This window comes from Stylophora pistillata, chromosome 1, assembly GCF_964205215.1.
Source record: "Stylophora pistillata chromosome 1, jaStyPist1.2, whole genome shotgun sequence".
In the NCBI taxonomy this organism is placed as follows: Eukaryota; Metazoa; Cnidaria; class Anthozoa; order Scleractinia; family Pocilloporidae; genus Stylophora; species Stylophora pistillata.
The window spans coordinates 59,516,143-59,539,642 of record NC_142519.1 but is presented as its reverse complement, the minus strand read 5'-3'; the positions used below and the strand labels follow the sequence as shown (position 1 = coordinate 59,539,642).

General features: G+C 38.7%; 3 protein-coding genes across 3 annotated transcripts; 1 reads left to right on the top strand and 2 right to left on the bottom strand.

The window, feature by feature from the left end:
• The first annotated feature begins 3,926 nt into the window (after positions 1 to 3,926).
• Positions 3,927 to 5,759, top strand: LOC148743462 (uncharacterized). Its single transcript, XM_088751293.1, has 2 exons — positions 3,927 to 4,877; positions 5,217 to 5,759. The coding sequence occupies exons 1-2, from the start codon at positions 3,927 to 3,929 to the stop codon at positions 5,757 to 5,759; spliced, it is 1,494 nt and encodes a 497-aa protein (XP_088607419.1).
• Positions 5,760 to 9,500: 3,741 nt separating this feature from the next.
• On the bottom strand, positions 9,501 to 10,832 carry LOC148743461 (uncharacterized). The gene has a single exon (XM_088751277.1). It carries the CDS (start codon positions 10,830 to 10,832, stop codon positions 9,501 to 9,503), a length of 1,332 nt encoding a protein of 443 aa, XP_088607403.1.
• Positions 10,833 to 14,565: 3,733 nt separating this feature from the next.
• On the bottom strand, positions 14,566 to 23,500 carry LOC148743460 (G protein-coupled receptor GRL101-like). The gene is made up of 17 exons (XM_088726455.1): positions 23,439 to 23,500; positions 22,680 to 22,751; positions 22,213 to 22,284; positions 21,455 to 21,526; positions 21,000 to 21,071; positions 20,622 to 20,693; positions 20,481 to 20,552; positions 19,797 to 19,868; positions 17,844 to 17,915; positions 17,604 to 17,675; positions 16,409 to 17,366; positions 16,098 to 16,179; positions 15,880 to 15,927; positions 15,702 to 15,761; positions 15,323 to 15,391; positions 15,077 to 15,136; positions 14,566 to 14,956 (listed from the first exon to the last, which is right to left on the bottom strand). The coding sequence occupies exons 5-17, from the start codon at positions 21,044 to 21,046 to the stop codon at positions 14,904 to 14,906; spliced, it is 1,737 nt and encodes a 578-aa protein (XP_088582581.1). The 5' UTR covers positions 21,047 to 21,071; positions 21,455 to 21,526; positions 22,213 to 22,284; positions 22,680 to 22,751; positions 23,439 to 23,500; the 3' UTR covers positions 14,566 to 14,903.

The following is a 23,500-nucleotide window of genomic DNA, read 5'->3' as shown; positions in this document are numbered from 1 at the left end:
CCTCTTATAGCATCTTTTCAAAAACCTTTGTATAACAGTAAGTTCGGAAACACTTGCAGCATAAACTGAAAGACCGTGTAATAACTTAGGGATCACAATTGAATTAAAAAGGTGGTCTATTTCGTCTTGTGTATATCCTTCTTAACGTAGGCTTCTGAGGACAAATAAACACTTGTTGGCTTCATGGAGCTTGGCCTTGACATGCATGCTGAACTTACAATTAGCTTGAAATGTGACGCCCAATAAAGAAATATTATTGTATTGTTCGATATTGTTCGATATTGGGTAGACTGTTGAATTGTCTTTCTTACGCATGACTAGCTCCTTACACTTACTAGGGTTACAGTGCATGCCGTTTGGAACAGTCCAATCCATAAACTTGGACAAGGCAATGTCAGATATATCCTGGGAATCTTTAGTGATCTTGACTAAGACGTTGAATCGTCTGCATGCTTAGACAATGATATATCTTTGTAACCATCTATCTCTAGGTCATTCAAAAATATGTTGAAAAGATATGAGCCACTGACGCTTCCCTGCGTTGTTCCCTTGTTGACAATTCTCCACTGGCAAATCAAATTATTGAAAATCCCCCTCTGTTTTCTACCTTCAAGAAAGCTGGCATACCAGTTAATGCATGAATTAAGTGGACTGCGTTTCAGCTTTTCAACTAGGAGATTGTGTTTAACGTTATCAAAGGCTTTTGAAAAATCTATCGTAAACATTCTCACCTCTAAGGTGTCCCGTCTATCCAATGCCGCAAGAAATGTATGCTGTATTTTCAACAGAGCGTTTACACAACTTCCACCTGAGCGGTACGCAAATTGAGGGTGATTCAGATGTTGCTCCAGGCGCTTCTTGTTAAAAATGTTATATACTGTTCTTTCAAACGTTCTGGCAATAACTGGAGTAACATTGATTCCTCTAAAGTCTGCGTATTCGACTCCTGTCTCGACTTTTGGGATGGGATTGACGTTAGCCTCCTTCCAACGGCTTAGCCAAATCTGCCGAGCTCGAGACATGTTGCATAAATTCTCAATCACTGGGATAAATATCTCAGCATAAATTTTCCATATCCAGAAAGGAACCTCATCAGGTCCGGCGGCAGTATGCTATATTTGTCAGAAGGCAATAAACACTTGAAATGTAGATAGTTGTGGAGCAGGGATGTTCGCATCAATCTCGGCAGGAACTCGTTATTAAAGCAAATGTCGCCAAAATAATCATTTAAACTAATGATGAAATACTTGTCTGGTTCGCAGCTGCTCTTGTCTTTACGCATGGACATTCGATCAACTTTCCTCCACCAGGCTAGCGATCCAAGTCTCCCAGACGCTAAAGCTCGGCGATTTTCAGCTATTAGTCGTCCTATCTTCTCCATCAGTTCAGCTAGGTCTCTCCCGCCGCCTTTTCGAGATCTTGTTTTTTTCTACAAGAGCGATTTCACTGATAGACTCATCCACGGAGGGTCTCTGGAAGACATTGGAAACGATTTGCTTGGAAAACATTCGTTACTTAATTTCTCTAAGATCTAGATGGAATGCAGCGAGTTTACCGCTGCATCGATGACAAAGTTATTATTGACATGATTGCAGTCTTGTTCAAGGAACTTATGGTAAAACATCATTTTGCGATGCTCTCGGTAATCACGCATTGTGCTACTGAATCTCAAGGGCTTTAGTCTCATACCTGCTGGTAAAATTACGCCTTTATGGTCTGTTTTCATTTGTGCGACAATAGGGTAGCACCTAGAGAAGAGGGCTTCATTATAAGCTAAGAAATTCTCGAAAACAGAATCGCCTCGAGTTGGAAAGCCAACCAGCACTTTTAAACCAGATAAATTCGAAAGCTTTTCTAAATCAAGCCGGTTGAAGTCTCTTCCACATAGCACTAGTCCACTTGGTTGATGCTCGAGAAACTGATCACCAGTATCCGTGACATATTCAATTAAGTCGTCTTCCTGGTATTTAGATCTTGGTGGATGATAAATGAAGTTGAAGTTCATTTATTTGTTTTAGCAGGTTGATTAATTTGGCAGCTGTAATAGCTGATGTGGACCTGCTGTCCTAACCCACCCATCCCACCCCAGGGGAGGACATCCATCACACAGTAATCTCGTGTGTGGGAAATTAACGTCTCCTGCCCCAACCCTGCAGGAGACGGAACCTCCATTAATTCGTCCCTATCCGAGAAGACTAGAGTATCTAACCATTTCTTGATGTTATAGAAAGGTAGCAAATTCTTCTCAATTATTTTAAGACCTTGAGTGTTGGTCCGGCCGGGACTCGAACCCTCGACCTTCCGCACTATAGTTCAGCGCTCTATCCATTGAGCTAACCGGGAGGCGGTTACCACACATCAGCATATACCACACATTAGCATATGATGGCCCGATGGTAATTCAATTTCCAGACTGATGGACTCAAACAACTCCGATCTCGAAACTGATTTCACTTTTACATTTTTCCTCACATAAATCGCTACGCCTCCTTTCTCTCGTTTGTCTTTGTCAAACCAGTTTCGATCCCTTCTGTGCATGGTATAATTGGATATGGCTACAACCGAGTCCGGCACGATCCTTTTTCAACGTGTTTCGGAAACAACGCAGATGTCGATATCATTCGTAAACAAGTCAGCTTCAAGTGCCAGATTAGCTTTGATTCCATTCCGTGTCTTAGTAAGGCTACAGATATTTAGAAACATGCATTTAGGGAACGCATATTTGTCTTCCGTGGGAGAATTAGTGCTAGAGTTCTTGATTTGAGAACGTTTAATTCTTGTTAAGTTGTTGTGATCGCATCCGCGGCACATTGACGGGTGTTTCCTGACTGGGCTTTTGGTAACCAAAACAGGAATTGCATGCCGTCTTGTTTTTCGTCCACCTCCAGGCTTTCCTCTGTAGGAAAATATTCCAGATCTTTTCAGGTCTTCGAAGATATGCGTTTCAATGATAGACTTAGGATAATGGATTAAACGGAAAAGCGACTTCCTCGAGTAGTCGAAGCGCAACGCGGTTATTTGACAAGATGGCGGCGTCGCACTCAATTCGTGTGAAGGCTTGCCAGTCGACAAAGTCTCATTTTTCCAAGGACCAGGATTGATGAAAACTTCCATATCTATATGGTAATATGTATCTAGGCTCAAAATCTGGTGGTGAAAAACATATATAACCGTGCTTCGACCGGGCAAGTTGTACACGCTGAATCCATCGGGGGATTTTAACCAGCCTGCGGAACGAAAGCGGTATCGTGAGAAGGCAACGGGAGCTAAGCTGAATCCGCTGGAAGTGGCTCCTGAAGTTCTTTCCTGATCATTCGAGCTGTGCAAATCCCTACTTAAGAGTAAATGTGTTAATAAATGGATAAGAGAGCCTAGAGCTAAAGTACATGTGGCAGCCATAACAGCGCCTAGTTACTTTTTATGCCAAAAATATGGCATAAGACGCAAAAATATCGCTGCAAGAGATCATATACCGTGTAATGTACTAATTGGATGAAAGGGGAAAATAATCCGCAGCAACAATGAGGGTAAGACGTGTATGTGATCGTTCTGCACTCTTTCTCCTCTACTTCGCTCTCTACTGGACCAACCAACCATTTCTGAACGGAAGACGTTACAGAAGCTATGAATCTACAAATTGGCCTCGAAAATGCGATCCGAGACTGAATATTCCGCCTCCTTGAAGGGACTTTTTCTATCCATCGTCGCATTTCTGTTCGACCAACAAAGCTGCCGGAATCTTGCTTCACAATACATCTAATTACTCTAACAAAGATGTTTTGTTCACAACGAGCATTTCACATCGTTGGATGAATTGCTGTACAATCACTGGTTCGCTTCTGCACAGGAATTTATCAAAGCGGCGCAGGATAAAAAGACACAAAAGACCATTCTTTTATTATCCCAACAGCCTCGCCGCTTTCAACATGGAACTAACTGGCGATCTTACATTTAAACTCAATCCCGGACCCTCTATGAACAAAACAATACCGGTCATTGTTTCATCGCAAGCCAAGCGTAGCCATGCATTACGGCCAACCACTGTGTTACACAACGTCGCCCTCGGCTCCAAAAATTGCTGTCCCAGAGGAGTGAATTGGCACAATCTTATCAGCATAGGATGCTCAAAGCAAAAACTGCAGAATAGATTCGTACCCATCGACTTCTGTTTGTTGAATACCAGATCGATCAATAAGAAGGAACTTGCGATCAAAGATTACGCAGTCGACAATAACGTGGACATTTTCGCAATGACTGAGACATGGCTGAGTAATAATGAAAACTATAATTTTTCCATCACCAAAGTCTGCCCCACTGGATACCAGTTTTATCACGTTCCTCGGAAAAACTCACGAGGGGGAGGAGTTGGTCTCCGAATAAAGAAACGCGTGAGGGTTACGAAACAAACCCAAAGAAATTTCAAGTCTTTCGAATACCTGGACATCGTAACGATATGTTCCACTGGGTCTACAAGAATTGTCACCATCTATAGACCACCTCCATCTAAGGCAAATCAACTAAATAGTGCTCTCTTCTTCGAAGAATTCTGCATTCTCACAGAACAGCTAGTTGTGTTCCCTGGTAACCTACTTATAGTGGGTGACTTCAACTACCACGTGGATAATATCAGCAACTTGGATACTGTCAAATTTAACAACATTTTAGAATCGTTCGGCCTAGTCCAGCATGTAAATGGACACACCCATAAAAAGGGCCATACCTTAGACCTGATCATAACTAGAGCCGAGGACGAACTAGTTAATAGCACTGAAATACGGGATCCCATGCCGTCCGATCACTATGCTGTACACTGCATACTTCGTCTAAAGAAACCACCTCTGGAACAAAAGGAAATTAGTTATCGAAAACTGCGCTCGGTAAATATGGGCATTTTTAATGATGACCTAAAGCAGTCCGACCTTCTGTCGACTAGCACCCCTGATCTCACAGGTCTCATTGAAAAATACGAAAACACACTGACGGAAATACTTGAAATGCATGCCCCTTTAAAACGACGCCTGATAACCCTCCGCCCATCAGCACCATGGTACCACGAGGGTATTAGTAATGCTAAGAGAAAACGCCGGAAGATGGAGCGCCGCTGGCGATCATCAAGACTGTGCATTGACAGACAAATATATGTCGACCAGTGTCGGGCTGTGAATAAAATGCTTAAAGACGCAAAGGCTTCATACTACTCATCTATTATCTCATAGAATGCATCAGATCCAAAAGTGCTTTTCGACGCCGTTGACAAGCTATTAAACCGCAAAGTAGAGAGACGCTATCCGACCGCATCCTCAACGATTGAGCTTACGAACAAATTTGCCGACTTTTTTGACAAGAAGATAGCAACAATAAGAACAAAGCTATCCAATGAAGCAAATACCAGTACCCAGTCCTGGGAAGCAAACAAAAAGCCTTGTCATGCCGAATTCAAAGAGTTCAGAGTGATGTCGGAGAGAGAGATTGAGGGTTTTGTAGACACTATCGGTAAAAAATCATGCGATATTGATCCTATACCAGCATCTATTCTAAAGGAATGTAAATCAGCCCTTCTACCTATCCTAACTAACATCGTTAACATGTCGCTCCAATCAGCATCAATGCCTACTGCAATAAAAGAAGCAGCGATCAAACCGAAGTTGAAGAAGGACAACCTGGACTCTGAGGATTATTCAAATTTTAGACCTATCTCAAATCTGAAGGTCATAACAAAGATAATTGAAAAGGCAGTTTCTTGTCTTCTTGTCAACTGAGCGATCACCTACGTGATAATGATCTAGAGGAATCCTTTCGGTCTGTGTATAAGCGTTTTCACAGCACAGAGACTGCCCTCTTGAGGGTGCAAAATGACGTTCTCTTAGAAATAGACAATCAAAAATGTGTTGCCATGCTATTGTTGGACATGTCTGCGGCGTTTGATACAGTCGACCACGATCTACTACTAGAAAGAATGGAAAAACGCTATGGAGTAAAAGGAAATGTGCTAAAATGGTTTCGATCCTATCTCCAAGACCGAAAACAGTTTGTAACAATTGATGGAAACAAGTCAAAGACGAAAGAACTTCGGTACGGTGTTCCCCAGGGATCAGTACTGGGTCCGATTTTATACTTATTTTACACTTCACCCATTGGGGACATCATCAGACGGCACGGACTAAATTACCATCTCTACGCCGATGACATCCAGCTCTATCTCCCTTTCAAGCCCAACCCAGCCGAACAACCTAGTTCTATAGCAAAAATAGAGGCATGTGTTTCTGAGATAGACTCATGGATGGTGTGCAATAAATTGAAACTAAACAGAGAAAAGACGGAGCTATTGATCTTGAGCGCACGACACCGTCCACCCCCATTAGTAGAGTATGTTGATGTGTCTGGTGAGCGGATCCAGCCATCTCCCTCTGCAAGAAACATTGGAGTTATCCTCGATGAGCACATGTCATTAGATAAGCATGTCACCAGTACCTGCAAAGCCTGTTTCTTCCACCTTAGAAACATTAGCAAGATAAGGGACTTCCTATCTCTAGCAGATACTGAAAAGTTAGTTCATGCATTCATTACATCTAAGCTAGATAACACCAACTCGCTACTATACGGACTGCCCAAATTCCTGATAGATCGCTTACAAAATGTCCAGAATGCCGCAGCTCGTGTCGTCACTCATACAAGAAAGTACGACCATATTAAACCTATCTTAAGGCAGCTGCACTGGCTCCCAGTTAGCCAGCGCATAGATTACAAGATACTACTTCTGACCTACAAAGCGCTCAACGGCCAGGCCCCTAGTTACATCACTGAACTGTTGAAGCCTTATGTAACGAACAGAAATCTGAGGTCCTCCTCTAAAAATTTACTTAAAGTACCATCTGCTAAGCTAGCAAGTTATGGTCATAGGTGTTTATCTTCTATAGCACCGACTCTATGGAACTCTCTTCCAAACAACATAAGAGTGAGCGGCTCGCTATCACATTTTAAGACCTGTATAAAGACATACCTTTTTAACAAATTTTATAATTAGACTACTCCTTACTGAGCTATTTAATTATTTAAGTAGTAAGTTAGGCCGCTAGATAGTTAGCTAGTAAGTTAGTTGATTAGTTGGTGAGCTAGTTAATTGGCTAGGAAATTAGTTAATTTCAATATAAGTTTAAAGTTTTTACTTTCATTATTACAGACTACCTTATTAGCTAGTTTCATTTACTCATGTTTTAGAGATTTTTATGGTTTTTATAATCTTATCGATCCGATTTATAAAATTACTGTACAGCGCTATTGGATAGTGATAGAAATAGCGCTATCTAGATACCGTACTATTATTATTATTATTATTATTAATAAACAATTAATAACAGCAGTGTGGCACTCTACGAAAAAAGAAAACTGGTTTGCCAGCGAGCTCTCGCAGACATCAAAAATGATCAGAAATAAACTTCAATAAAGTGTCTGGCAGTATTGGGATCTGAAATCGGGGTGGAAAACTCGCCATGAATAGACGATGTAACGAAAATTAACTGAGATAGGCAGTGGCCTATTATATTTTAACTTTTAATCAGATGGCTTCAAGAAGACGGTATTGGAACGTTACCCAAAGACGTGTTCAAAGATTTGACCAATTTGGATGAACTGTGAGTATATGGTCAATGAAATGCTATGTCTCTATATCATATTTACTTCGTATTAAAACTGGATAACTCTTATCGCTATCATAAAAAAAAAACGGCAAGAAAAGTAAGTTACATCTTGGATGTTTGAAGTGATGTTTGTTTTGAATACTGAGATATTTAATTTAAAGATAAAGTGAGTGCTTCAAATCAACTCCTGCAACCAAAACAGAATGAAAATTGTCAAGCTAATTATATTCATGAAAATATATAAAAGAGAATTAGGGGAATGCTGGGATATTCTTTTTTGCATCGTTTTCCCTGTGCTCACCTTTTATTGACATAATTAAGCAATATAACACATTTCTCCGTGCTCTAAAACGCGATGAATGGGGGTCGCGAGGAAAGCTCATCAATCACGAGCCGAAGGCGAGCGACATATAAGCTTTCCAAGTGTTCCTAAAATATCTCAAGAGGCTTTATCACGTTATAGAGCTCGGAAAAATACGTTCTATCGCTCTTATGACATAATAATAATAATAATAATAATAATAATAATAATAAAGCAGTTATATAGCGCTAAGCTCGACAAGTTCTCCGTAGCGCTTTACAAAATTATAGACTAATCAACATAGCCATTAAATTATTAAAAAATCGTAAATTAAAAAGCGTCTTTGAACAAGTATGTTTTAAGGTCACAGTCTTCTTCAAAATTGCAACAGATTCAGATGTTTTCAAGGAATATGGTAAATTGTTCCAAAGCTTGAGACCGGCAATGGAGAAGGCACGGTCACCATAGTTCTTTCGAAATGTTCTTGGAACCATCAGGAGCATTTGTGATGAGGAACACAGTACACGAGAGCCATAATTCCTGTGATGCAACAGTTCAGCAATATAAGTTGGAGCTAAGCCATGCAGACCTTTACAGACAGGTAAAAGTATTTTAAAGATAATGCGATACTTAACAGGTAGTCAATGAAGTTTCTTTAATGCAGGTGTAATATGTTCCCATTTCTTTGTCAAAGTAATAACTCGCGCAGCAGCGTTCTGTATAGACTGTAGCTTGTTAATCATATAGTCAGGTAGTCCATATAGAAGGGAATTGCAATTATCCAATTTAGATGTAATGTAAGCATGAATCACAATTTCAGCAGTTTCCGAACTGAGATATTTTCGTATCTTACTTATGTTCTTTAGGTGATAGTACGAAGCTTGACAGACTTTTTTAACTTGCTCATCCATTGTTAGATATTGATCGAAAAACACTCTTAAATTTTTTGTAGATTGAGCTGGGCTAGTCTTTTCATCCCTAACTTCAAAAAAATTGAGTACAGGAGATTGACGAAACCTGTAACTGATGAGTAACAATTCGGTTTCATCTTGGTTGAGCTTCAAGCCGTTCAATATCATCCACGAATCAATGTGTTTTACACACAATTCCACTTTAGATTTAACTGTTGATAGTTCATCTTGCGAACTTGACAAGAAAGACACATAAATTTGCGTGTCATCACAGTATAAATGATATTGTAGACCATAGCTCTTAATAGTATCAGCTATTGGAGAGGTATATAGTACATACAATAATGGGCCTCTTGTGGAACGCCATATACCAATTTGCGTAACGTTGACTTGCAGTTTTCAATTTGTACAAACTGTTCACGGTCCATGAGATAAGACTTAAGCCATTGGATCACTTTTTCTTTGACACCAAATTTTTGCTCTAGTCTTGACAACAGTATAGAATGGTCTACCTTATCGAAGGCCGCAGATAAGTCTAATAGCAGCAAAACAATAGAATGGTTTGTATCAACAGCGCGTAGGATATCATTCTGCACTTTAACTAAGGCGGTTTCTGTAGAATGGAAAACCTTATAGGCAGATTGGAACATCTCACCCAAGTGGTGCTTCGTTATGTAATCCGGTAAGTTGAACCACCACAGACTTTTCAGTGATTTTAGAGACAAGGCTTAGGTTTGATACTGGTCTAAAATTAGCAAACTGGCTGTGATCAGTATCGGGCTTCTTTAGGAGAGGAAAGACAGCAGCAGTCTTGAGGGATTTAGGTACAGTAGCTGTATCGAGTGACATGTTAACAATCTTCGTAATATCTGGAAGTAGCACTTTAAAGCATCCTTTAAAGACGATAGATGAGATAGGATCTAAACAGCAAGATTTATTATAAGATTTGGCGGCGTACTCCACAATGTGCTTTTCTGTTACCTCAACGAAATCACAGAATGACGTTGAAATTTCAGTAGGTGGCTCCAAAGTGAGATCATTGCTGATTGCATCTTGTTTAGCTAACAGTGAATGGTGGATTTTGTCTATCTTCTCCGAGAAGAAATCAGCAAATGAGTTGGCCAACGCTGCGTTGTCATGACAGATAGGATACCTCTTGGGAGTTGATTTCTGCAAGAGCTTCTTTACGGTAGAGAATAACACCTTTTGATCAGATGAGTGCTGTTCGATAATAGATGAATAGTAATCAGATTTTAGTCTAGCAATGAGATTAACAACAACATCGCACTGGTTTACATAACGCAGACGATCAGAAGGCAATCTTGTTAGGCGCCACTTTCGTTCAAGGTTCCTCCTAATTCTCCTCTGCTCACTCACGTCAGGTGTATACCATAGAGCGTTTGGTCGAACTGTAATCCAACGATGTTTTACTGGAACGTATTTGTCAATTATAGAGGGCAGTGTAGTATCATATTTATCGACCAGTGAGCTCAGATCTGAGCATTGTTCATCAGAGAAAGCATCAATAAAGTCAGTGCAAAAACTCTCCATATTCAAAGTGCGTGCATTTCGACTAGTTACCGGTTTTACCTCGAAGTTAGATTTTTGTAGGCGTAGTTCACAGAGAACAGCATAGTGGTCTGATAGTCCAGAATCCATGATGTTATATGAATTAATTAACAAGTCATCTGATCTTGAAATAACCAAGTCAAGGGTGTGACCATGTATATGCGTATCCTCCATCACATGTTGTCTTAAGTTCGAAGAATCAAGTAAGTGCAGAAACTGTCGGGCATGTTGATTGTCTGGGTCATCAATATGGAAATTAAAGTCACCAGCAATTATAATATGACTAGTAGGCTCAGCATGAACTTGCTCTAGGAGTCGTGAAAAATCTTGGAAAAAAGCTATGTAGTTTGAATCTGGTGGTCGGTAAATAATCAAAAACCTGATGCACTTGATGGATCTAAAACGAAGATCCATTACTTCAAAAGATGGAAAATCATCTTTAAGTATATAATTTATTCTGAGGTTGGCTTTAAACACCACGCCTGCTCCTCTCCCTTTGTCATGCAATCTTGAAACATGAAGGAATCTATAGCCAAAAGGGCACAATGTGCCGATTTCTAATTCATCATACTTCCCAGGACGAAGCCATGTCTCGGTATGTGCCAGAATATCGATGTTGCTATCCACAACTTAATCCTTCATAGCCATAGCTTTATCTCTGACGGATCTGATGTTAAATAGAGCAAATAATGTATTTTTTGTAGTGTTAGTTTGATTAGGCTTTGTACTGGCGGTTGACTTGATTGGAACCAGTGAGCGTGAACTGTAATTGTTGATGGAAGGCGCATATTTAGCATCAATGCGTGTAGTAATCCTCACAGGAATTGAGTTATTGTATTCTTGAGTAAAATTAGTATTCATATTCGACGAGTTTGAGGTTGAATTATGAATAGAATAAAATCTTTGAATATTGGTATATGCTTTAGCAAGTCTGGTTCTTGTTTAGTTAGCGTAGAGCTAATGTTCCTGTCATCATTAATAAATATATACATGAGATCTGTAGTCGACTGTTGTACAATAATCGATGTAGAATCAATTGACCGATGAAGCAATCCATGAAAACCAGTAGGACCAGGATTTTTAGAGATATCTTGATGAACAGTTATATCCAAAGGAGGATCATGTCCTGGGATAGCTAAGCTTCTGATTCCATGCTTGGTAACTTTGAATTCAGCTCGTCGTGTTCTATGGAAACCATTTCTTAATGCTAGCTTAAGACATAACTAGTTAGTACATGCTGACTCTATAATCTGATAAGGCATCCGCTTGGAAACTGAACTGAAAAATCAGACGATGCGTACTACGTTCATTATGTTATGGCTCATAACAATTTTCTGGTTCCAGTTCCACCAAGTGGCGGTGCGCCTGGGGTGTTTAGCAATATCAAAACTCAGTTCAGTTCAAAAACACTATGCAGCAATGACAAGCGTGAACGAGAATAGGAAGATAACAGACAACATAGAGGAGTAAGATAAACAAGGCGTTTCGGTTACAACAGATTTTTTGAACTAAACCATGTTAGATTCTTGTGTCCGTGCATTTATCTGATCTCGGCCCCCCCCCCCCCCCCCCCCCGCGGAGCATCGATTGTTTAACAGCTGTTTCCTCGAAAATCGCATTTTTTTTTTGTGCGGTAGCATAAATATTTGAATATTCATGTCAAATGCAGTTTGTGAATCGAGATGGGTGTCGATGGCACTCAATTACGGAGTAAAATCGACTAAAGTTCTCGTCTAGTTGGTTTTAACCTTTAGGTTCATGACGAGGGATTGCTCCCCTTTGCTGATACGTCACACCACTCATTAACCACGCGAATGTAACGAGTGGTGTTTTCTTTCTCTTTCCTACAACTTGTTCATACCGAACATACAAATATAATGCCAAGTAGCGTAACTGGTGTTAAATATATAGCAAATAAAATTCTTATGTTCATTAGCGCACGATATTTTTTAGTGAAACGAGTTCATCAAATGCATGATATGGGATCCAAAATGTATTGCCAAGACAAAGCGAGACAAAATATCAAGGTGTTTGAGAGCAAATTGTAAAGTGGGAAATATATGTACGCCGTAGCTGGTGTCACAACAGTAGCACTAAGAAATAACCTAGTAAGGAGTAACGGAAGTCAAAGCGTTTAAAGTTGAAAAGACTCCTAAAGTTAGCATCGAAAATTCAAAAATAAAAAGACAAAAACACCTGGTTCTATAACTATTATGAAAATAAAATAATGATATCTTATACAATTTGCATTAGATATTGAAACTTGAAAAATGAAATTAATAAATTAAAAAAAGCCATTATTCCATTTCTACTGCTCACGCGGTTCAGTTGCAAACATTGAAGAGAACATTTTCAAGTAATAACGCACAAAACAAAATAATGAAGAACTTATTGGTTTTCCGTCGACAGGCGGGTTAGATTAATTTAGTCCTCGCTGAAACAAAACGCTGTCAACTCAGTCAATGTATACTGACACCTACAGGTAAGACGTTTTCAATTGTTACCTCTAGCATGAGGTTCCACATCTAAAAGTGCAAATTGTTGTTTTCTTGATACTTGTTAAAAATTAGTTCATCGTTTTATCATCTTGCTGCGTGTTTGATTTGGCCAAAATTGCTCAAAACCACATTCGGTAATTTCAGTTCAAATACTTGATAGAAATTCATATCTATACAAATCAATTCATTCGTATCCGGAACATATTATTAGCAATCGTATAGTGACTTCCTTTTCGCTCTTTAGACAGCTGGATCTCCATCATTATTATTTTAGAATCTTATTCAACTCTACCACAATGTCTTACATATAATCCTAACCTAGAGAAGTTTAATGAACTAATCAAGTAAAGTCAGCCGCCAATGTTTTTCTTTTTTTCTTATTTTTATCATCATTTTATAAGAAAATAAATAGAGGAAACAGATCAAGATTGTATATTAAGTTTGGGGAGGCGGGGGGGAGGGTTATGGGCGAGATAGCAATTTTTCCAACGTTGGCAGCTTCAGGAGATTCTTTCCAAAAATTGGGATCAGGTTTTGACAGGCCAACCCCGGACTTCTTACCAGTTTTGGGGATCGTACTTCAATACTTTTGAAAATCGTTTCTTCCAAGCTTACATGTTCTTTTCCTTTAGCCATGGTTGGAGCAATTACAGTGAACAATTTTCATAGAAAAGATAAGAGTTTCTGATTTACCCTCCACATTTTCCTAATTCTTAAATGACATTTTTTTCCCTCTCCTCTTTTTTATCTCCGTTCGGCAAAGCACACAAAAACACTCCATGTATCATGGATATGGATTTTTAATAGCGGCACTACAATTTCGTTTTTTGCAACTAACTACGACCTGCACTTAAATGCAAACAAACTTGAATAGGCATGTTAATCTTAACTCGTAAATGAGACAGAAAAGTCATCTAGACTGGGTACTGATGTGAACATCTAGAATGGGTACTGATGTGAACAATCCCATTGCAAAGCAGTTAGGTTACTTCGCTGTATCAGCTGCACTGCTACTTTCTTTCTACTTTTTCATCCTTGTCAACTGAAATTTTCCTATTAGAAACTATTGGCTGCATTATTATCAGTTACTGAAGAAGTAAGTCATAAGATCAATAATAATATTTGTAACAAATAAACACTTACAGAGCCTAAACGTGTTGTTTATAAGCATTTCTAAGCAGTTTTAACCATGTAGAAGATACACTAGGTAGATGGTGTCTTTCCAGTAATGCTGCGGTCTGCCCCATATACATGGTTTGATTAAGGATTCTCCAGGGTAGCTCTGGGTCAAATCAAGATCCTCATAATTACCCGACAGGAGTATCAAGTATTGATAGGTTTGCTAAGATTTATGAGCAAATGTAAGTACAATTTCGACTGTTTTTTTCTAATTAATATTTCTATCCTCTATAATCATTTTCGGGCAAGAAAGGATATGTTTCTCGGTTTAAAACATGGAGAACAACCGACTGAATCAATAGGCCAGTGATATAAAACACGATCACTCTTTTATGAAATGATGATCCTTGAAAAAAAGTTTCCCGTGATCTGACCGGCAAAAATAGGAAGCCAACCTTGCTTTAGGGAAACTTTCTGTGTTCGACCAAAATAATACTGATCGAATATTTCTTTCTACAGGTAACCGTTCGTTAATGATCCAACATACTGCTCTTTATTGATTGTTTGATGGTGTGCTACAACAAGAAAATCTTGGTAGAGGTCAGGATTAAATCTATTCCTAACCTTTTAGTCCTGATTATCAGATAACCTTATCTTGCAATTTCAAAGTGTCACACAGCGAGCAGGTGACTAGAATTCAATAGTTCTATAAGCTAGACTCTATAAGCTAGACTTGATAAGTTCTATAAGCTTAAGTCTCGTAACTAATATAATCGCAATGAAATATAAGAAAGGATAATTGCCAGATAGATCTAAACAGTTTAGGGTTTAAATGTTGTTAGCTTCATATCCATTCATCGACCAATGATTACAATTTTGTATCATATTCCAGATCATTTTCTTCTCCTTCGTGATCATCTTCTGAAAAAAATGTGAAACCACAACAACACTATTAGAGTATGATGGAAAAGCCAAAACAGAATGAATTGTTCATATTTATGTTATTGTTCAACGAACAGAAATAGAGAAGTTATGAAGAACCTTGTTCCTGAGGCGGCATACTCAAAGCCCGAATCTCTATCAGTTCAGCTCCTTGCTGATCTAAGTACACAGAAAAATAGTTGGGTGAATAAGCCTCTTAATGTAATGACAAAAGCAAAACAGAAACGATTTTTGCAATTGTAGGGCAAGTTTTTGAATGGAGTTGATGATTTTGATATTAATACAAACATTGTAAAAAACAATAATGATAATAATAATTTTAATAATAATAATAACATTACATACTTTCCAGGTGAAATTGTTCTTCAGTTCCAACTCGATCTTCGCCATGCTGCACTTGTTTGTCTTGTTCGTCTTGATCAATGGATAAAAAACAAGAGCGAAAGATTAAAATCATGTACTGAGAAGACAGGCGATTTCGAGACAAGTGATGGACATAATGGTAATTAGATGCAAAAAGTAATTGTAGCAAACGAAAACTTAAAATAATATGTCAAAATGCTACCGAAGTTCTATCTGACGAGCCTTGGTGCATTTCCCCGCCAAAGTTCTTTGCGCTGTTTTTTTTGGAAAAAAAAAACAGTCGGCTCTTTTAAGCCAAGAGACCTTCGATTAATATCTACTTCGTTTAGGACACTAATCGAACAAATTCAAGGTTAAACACCTTGTTGTGGCTGTAGCAGTCCAAGAAACTGCATTTCCATGGCCTCTCCTTTTTGTTCATCTGAGGAAACAATAATAAAAAGCGAATTGAAGGACAGCATCATGAAAATAAAAATGTACAGGGAAATGTTTCTTGAGGAAAATGCAGTGGCTAAAAGAACTCATTAAAATGCTGTTACCTTTATGTGGCCCGTTGTCCTCAATCTCTTGTGGATCTTGTTGTTGTTCTGATAAAATAATACATGAGTAAATCAACAGATTAATACCATTGCAATGTGATATCTGTCTAGAAAATGGCGCTAGTCTAAGAAAGAAAGCTTCGCTAATAAGAACAACGTTCACGATTTTATTCTTTAAACTTATGTGATGCAAAGAATGGAAAAGTGGGCATAACTACCCTCTTGCTCCTCACTGCACTTAAAAGTGCTGCGTAGGAAGCTTTTCAGCTTTGCTACTTTGCCTCCCAGATACTCTTGCACCTGGAGAGAAAAAGAAATTAGCCAAGAACGACATTCATTGAATGACCAGTTCTCCTTATCAATTGTTAAAGAGTGAAAAGTGCAAAGAAATGAAAAGTAACTGTACGAGTGTCAAGCCCAAGAAACCCACACAGTGTGTTGAAGAGCCCAGTGTGTTAATCGGTACACCACCGGGTTCTTTCTTAAATTATTTAGATTTCAAAGATGATAAAGAAATGTTATTCTTTACCTTTGGTGTTGCTAACGTGTACAGAATCGGGTTTATCGCTGAATTGATGGGCAGAACAAAGACGGCAATCCACACAGCCAGACCTCCTGGTGGTTTGTAATTCTCCTCCAAAACCGACCTCAGACCAAACACGATGATTGGCATCCAGCAGAGACAATCAGTGAAGATGATGAAGAATACTCTTTTGGCAAGACCTGTCTCCCTCCTTGTGTTGGCTGATTGGTTTTTGACCCACACTCTGCTTATGAATATGCTGAGGTAGGCAACCGTGATGAACATGAAGAGGAAAAAATTGAGGCCAATAAATACAGAAACAGAGTACTCCCAGCCTTTCGTTTTGTCACGAGAGAGCTGTAAGGGAAGGCAGACAACGCTTTTTCCGTAGTAGTTGTGGTGTGCTTCTGAATTTTCGAAGTATCTCAGGCCAAACATTGGAAAGAATGCCAGGAGGAAGCCGACGAGCCAAATGATGGCGCAAAAAAAGTGTGTCATGTTAAGAGAAAGCGCCCCACCTCTGAAGGGGAACACAATGTTCTTGAGTCGGTCAGCAGATATCAAAGCCATCAGCATCAGAGAGACCTCACTGGATAGCAAAGAGGTAGCGCCAGTTATCTGACAAGCCAGGCCGGACCGCCACTTGGAGTCATGTAAGTAGTACTCTCCTCTCCACAACAAATCTTTGACAGCCAGTGTGATTAAGTATGCTCCCATCAAACCATCAGAGACTGCCAAGTGCAATAACATGATTGACTGTGCTGTGTTTGTACCGTGTATGGAACGCCATGTGATGACAAACACAGACCCAACCAGGGAAAGGGAGCCGACTACCCAGATGCTCTTCCTTGAGGTTGGGCTCTTGAACATGCTCTCACAGTTAGCAAAGTCGTCGTTGTAAATGAAAGTGCAGTCAGCGTCCTCCTTATGCATGTGACAACATATCAGATTTGTGTCGAGACTCCTGCAATCGTAAAATAAGACATCGTCCGGTCAAATAAGGTATTTCAAATTACTATATGTACTAGAGAACCGCAAATGTCCCTTCATCAATATAAGAAACTTCTCGTAGAATGCCACGTCTTCCATTCTCGATGGGCAGCTATTGCAAAAATTAAGTTAAAAGTGTTTTCAGGCCGTCTTCTATTTACAATTGATCCTTTAAACTTTAGGTCGTAGTATAAATATATTAAAATCGTACACTCGTTGTATATCCTTCTGCACTTCAAAAAATCCATAAGGAAGCTCTCTAAACTTGTTGTAATGCATGTACCTGGAATGAAAAATTGTGAACAGAAATATAGCTATGACATCATTAGATTGTAGCAATCAAAGTATTTTAGGTGTGTTTTGCACTACATGTTCTAACTATTTGAACTATTCAGGGTTAAACAGTGCTTTTCATAACTTTTAAATCATTTTGACTCAAGAAAATACTTACATATTTATCAGCCGTTTATTTTCTTCGAAGGTGTCGATGGAAACTTGTTTAAGTTCGTTGTTAAAGATTTCTCTATCAAAAAGAATGCTCAACAATTTAAAATAAAAAGCGCAGCTATGTTATGTTGTTGAAACCATTCTGTTACAATTGTTGCGATTACTGGCATCGAGATAAACAGCCAGTCTCCGCAAGAATTTAATCAGCAAAACGTCATATGTTTCTATCGAAAAGTGTTACACCAAACTTAGTGGCATCTTTTATGCTATTCGGAATAGAATTTTCTTCTATCTGGGTTCCTCTGTAACATTTACAAAACGGGAGGCAACCGTTTTAAAATTTAGCGCCACTGCTATAATCATCTCGCGCCCTGCTGTAATCACCTCGCCTCAGGCTCATTGAATATTGTTGGATAATCCCTTTAACTTCGTCTCGGTGGTTATTCAACATTATAGCCCACCCATTAATTTTGGTGCGATTTTATTGGTTACTTTACGTCACGTGGTGCAAAATCACAGGACAGTTATCACGCAATAACTCCCGTCCGCGTCGATATTTGTCCTCCTATTTTTTCCGTGAAAAAGAAACATAGTCAACACAAGAGTTTCAACTTTTCCGTTCTCCTATTTACATGAAAGGAAACCAAACTCGGATGTAATTTCTTTTTCAGTCCTCACAGTGACAATTGAAATGATTTCATTTTTTCCTGAGACTGATAAACATTTCTTTCTAGTCAAGTTTTTGAACAGCACGTCGGAAAATGAGAACCAAAAGTGCCAAGTTTTCGATATTTTGATCTAAGGGGCGTTATGAGAGTTAATTTCAAATGACAGTTTGTCAAGTTTTGGTCCAATCACACTGAAAATAAAGTTATTTAAACCAATCAAATGTACTTGCCTGCTTGCGTCAATCACGCGCATTCACTATCAGATCACCACTGGCTTTTTGACTGTGTTTACGCGCAGTTTAATTGCGATGTGAAAATTAATGAAAAGGTTATAAAATAAATAAACCCACTTCTTGCTTGCTGATATGGTTTTTTTTTTGTCGCATTACCGGGATTATTTGTCTCCCGAAGAAGCTTTGCTGTCCTATTGCTAAGATTATTTGTCTCCAGAAAGACGTTTTTTTCCCCTTTCTCTGACTGTTTTGTGTCCCGAAGGAGGTTTCTTGTCCCACTGCTGGAATTATTGTCTCCCGAAGGAGGTTTTTTGTCCTACTGGGATTGTTTGTTTCCAAAATAAGGTACTTTATCCCATTGCTGGAATTATTTGTCTCCCGAAGGACCTTTTCTGTCCAATTTCTGGGCTTATTTGTCTCCTGAAGGATATTCGTTTTCCTCCAGGAATTATTTAAACCTTTAAAACGTCTACGAAACGCCAAACACTGGACTTGACGCCACTGAGTTGTGTATGAAGCCATTCCACAATGACCACGAAACAAACACTTTGATTCATTGTTCATTCTTCTGGAAACTTTTCCATACAGATCTTAAAAATATTCTTTCAAAGACATGCCTGGTTCTACTTACATAGAACGTAGAGCGTACAAGCATAGCACAAAGCATACACAAACGTGGCGCAAACAAACAAACCAAAGGACGCGACGTATCTTTGACGTTTCAGTCGATAGTAAGTCGAAAACTGACGAAGAATCACGTAGCTGCTGATGACTGATCGACGATTACCGATTTGGCACGACGACCTCGCCGACTGTTGTCGATTGCCATCACCAACTATTTCAAATTAGTTCTTAGCTGATCAATATATTTTCGTCTTTGAACACCTGGTAATTTTTTCAAGTATTTTATAAATACTTTCAAATATTTACAATATTTTTCTTTCCTAAAGTTGCGAATTAAATCAATAACCGTGTCAATTATTAATCAATTGACGAATGGTCAATCCATCAATCAAACGCCTAATCAGTAAAAACTTCATCACAATGACTACTCACAATGTCCTAAGCTTGGTTAGGTTAGCAAATATCATTGGTGGTAAGTCTTCGATTTGATTGCTGGATAAAAGCCTGTAAGATTACAAAATTTAGCGAGATACTGAAAAAGAATAAAGCCGTAGTTTTAGTTTCAACGAAAAAAAAAAACTATCCACGGATATTAATGGTGGAACAGAGAATTACCTCTGAAGAGTAAATTAAAGTGCTAAGGGAAACCCATGAAAAACCCACTGGGCGTTAGCCCTAGTAAAGTGTATCAGGGAACCGCACGAGGTAAAGAAAAAGTTCCTCTGACCTTGGTGGGAATCGAACCCCTGACGTCCAGATTGGATCTACCGTTGCTCTGCCTACTAAGCTACAAGGTCGGACAGATCGAGAAAGTCGGAGTCGATTAAGGTGGTGAATCGCGGCGAAGAGAAAGTAAGGGTACATATATAAATGTTGTGCCGCGGAGGTAGTGGGCTCGATTCCCACCCAGGTCATAAGAGTTTTTTCTTTACCTCGTGTGGTTCCCTAATACCCTTTACTAGGACTAACACCCACTGGGTTTTTTATGAGTTTCACTTGGCACTTCAATTTACGCTTGCGAGTTAATTCCCTGTTCCACCATTTGTGTTCAAAGTACTATGCGGTACAACATTTATATATGTATCCACGGATATTGCCGAAAGTTTTGTTCCTTACAGTGTTGTGAGCTTCGTTAGGTTGCAAAAGATTCCGTCTGGCAGTTTCTCCACTTTGTTATTAGAAAGATCCCTGAAAGTTGCAGGGAAAATGAGTTAGAGGAAACATAGTAAAACCACAGATATAAGTTTTGTTCCTTACAGTTTTGTGAGCTTCGTTAGCTTGCTAAAGATTCCTTCTGGCAGTTTCTCCACTTTGTTATTAGAGAGATCCCTGAAAGTTACAAAGAAAATGAGTTAGAAGTTTCAGAAACATCTTCAATCCACAGATATAACGCCCATAAGAAAATAATAACAGAATAAGGAAAACAAAAAAAAAATATCTAAAATCGTAGTGGATTTTGTTGTAGCCAACCCACACCTCTCCTCGATCTCTACATAAACGAGCCGCATCGGATCCTAAGTTAGATCCTAATACGTCATGGAACATAACTCAATGGAAGAATTTTATTTTTTGAAACTCGTAATAAGTTAAATTTAAATACTGTCTATTGCATTTACTTGAAATGACAGAACCTACAGTTCATCCAAGTTAACCAAATCCTTGAAAATGTCCTTGGGTAGCATTTGGATCGCGTTGTCCTGCAGCCGTCTGAGTGGAATTGTAAAAATTTGAGTTCAGATACCCAATGCTCACCGAAATCTTATTCCTGTTAATGCTAAGTGGGAACGAGCTTTTCTTCCTTATTTAGATCAAGGTATACAGCACTGCTGAAATTAATTTTTTTTACATCTGCGCTTGGCATTAACTTTCACCTAACTGGATCTGCTCATTTAGTAAAATATCATGTGTGATTACAGTTCAGTAAACAAACTAACGCAAAAATGTTTCATAATCTCTTACACCTCTATTTTGACATGTTGATACTTTGCACACTAATTCAAAAATAATCAATTAAGGTCTCACGGAAACGGCATAGACAATTAATTCTAATTGTAATTTTGCTCGTGGAAAGCTTGGTTTTCTTAACTCACAGTTTTGTTAGATTCCACAAGCCATCAAACAATCCCTTTGGTAATTTTTCCAGATTGTTGATGTGAAGGCGTCTGCATAAGAAGAGGAGTTCAAGGAGTGTCGTCATGATAAAAATTTAGCAAACAATATCAAATAAAAATGGGGAAATTTGCAACCCCGGATTTGAATTATAACATAAATCACGTAAAGCGTGCGCTCTAATTGGTCAACTCAGTGTCTACTATTTGCTCATGGGGGTACGCTGCTGACGTGAGCAAATGTTTCCAAGTAAGTTAATGTTTCGGAAGAAATTGTTTTTTATGTTATAAAACGAATGGTAAACACCACAGCGTACAAAATGGAGTTATGGATGCACGCGGGAAGTTGCTAAGCGTAAGGGAAACTTAAGAGTCGCGCAAGGCGATGGTCGAGAGCGACTCTAGCTTCTTGTGGTGGCGTGTGGTGTCTACCATTTGTTAACTAATGAACAACTATTTAACAGATTTCGACCAATCCGCCTCTGAAGCTCAGTTTCAACATTACTAACTTAATCAGTGCTAAGTTACTTTAAAATGTCTCTCTTTTAAATATCAAGGCATGCATTAAAAATCATGCGACTAGCCCCTATATTTTACTTGGGCTCGTAATCAGTCCTTGTGCCACCAGATATTGAAGGGTTGTATAATCTACCCCTAAAGTATCTTTATCGCTCTCCTTAAAATGTGTAGAATATTGCATGCGCTTATTTGGTTGGTAAAGAAACACACACTTCACTTACAACTGCTGAAGCTTTATTAACTGAGTCAATAGAGTATGATGCAACTCCTTGATTCTGTTGTTGTCCAGGGATCTAGAAGAGTTAGAAAGTATGCAAAACAGTTGCATGAGGAAGTGTAATAAATCTGTTCAAGTTTCCCTGTGCGGCTGAATTAAAAGGCAAAATTCGAAAGAGAAACCAGGAGAAAATGGAGTGAGGAAAAACAACGTTCATAGTGGCAAAATTTTGGTTAATGGAACTCCAAACATGCTTCAAATAGGAGTTATTACTCTTATCTGCTCGGAACTGTCAATCTGTACACCATATTATCCTCTCTTACTCCCTTTAAGACTGACGACACTCGGCTGTAATTTAAATATATTTTCGCTAATTAATGAAAAGAATCTCAGCATATGGTGGGTAAATGTTTGCAAAACCGATATAGTCTTTAGAAATAGAATTCATCGATTATTTAATTGAAAACTTACAGGTAGGTCAGCTCGGTGTTGTTGTTGAAGACTCTCTTCGGTAGTTCCTCTATCTGATTTTGATCTAGATATCTACGGGTATGTACAGGTCTGTGAGTTGAACGTCTTACGTAACTGTTGTTGTTCCTTTCAGTGGTTGTGAATTTAAGGTTTTATTAATGTAATATAAGCGTCAAATGACATTGTTTGACAGGTTGAGCCAACCACATGTCAATGAATAATCTAAAAAGACAATTCATAGTTGATAACCAACCATGGATGTATTTTCTTCTCTCCTTGTAGTTGAATATTTTTTAGTTGCGTTGCCCTGGAAAACTCCTAGTACACTCGATTTATTTTGAAATTAGTATTTATGGTATTACAAAACTAGTCTCAAGCCGGACTTAACCTTAAACAAAACGATAGAGACAGCAAAGGACGTTGTAAGTGCTGCGGATTAGAAACTGGGCAATCGCCGATGGATTCATCGATTGCTTTAACTGATTACTTGAAAGAGACCTAGTTTCACATTCTAAATTAAAACACATACATACGTTACAGAATTTTGACTACAAATTTATTGCTGGTATGTGGTATGCGGTATTGCCGATTCTCTGAAATGATTTAAAAGGCCTTTTCAAGTAAAACTTAATGAATAACCAGATTCTGTACTCATGGTGGATGAGTGTTTACATCATAGTTGCGCATTATCGTTAAGGATCAACTGGTTATTGGTTAAGACTTTTAACAGCGATAAATATTCAAAGGTTCTTCACTTACAGCTCGTGTAGCTTGACTAAGAGATTAAATAAATCACTAGGCAACTTCTTAATTTTGTTCTC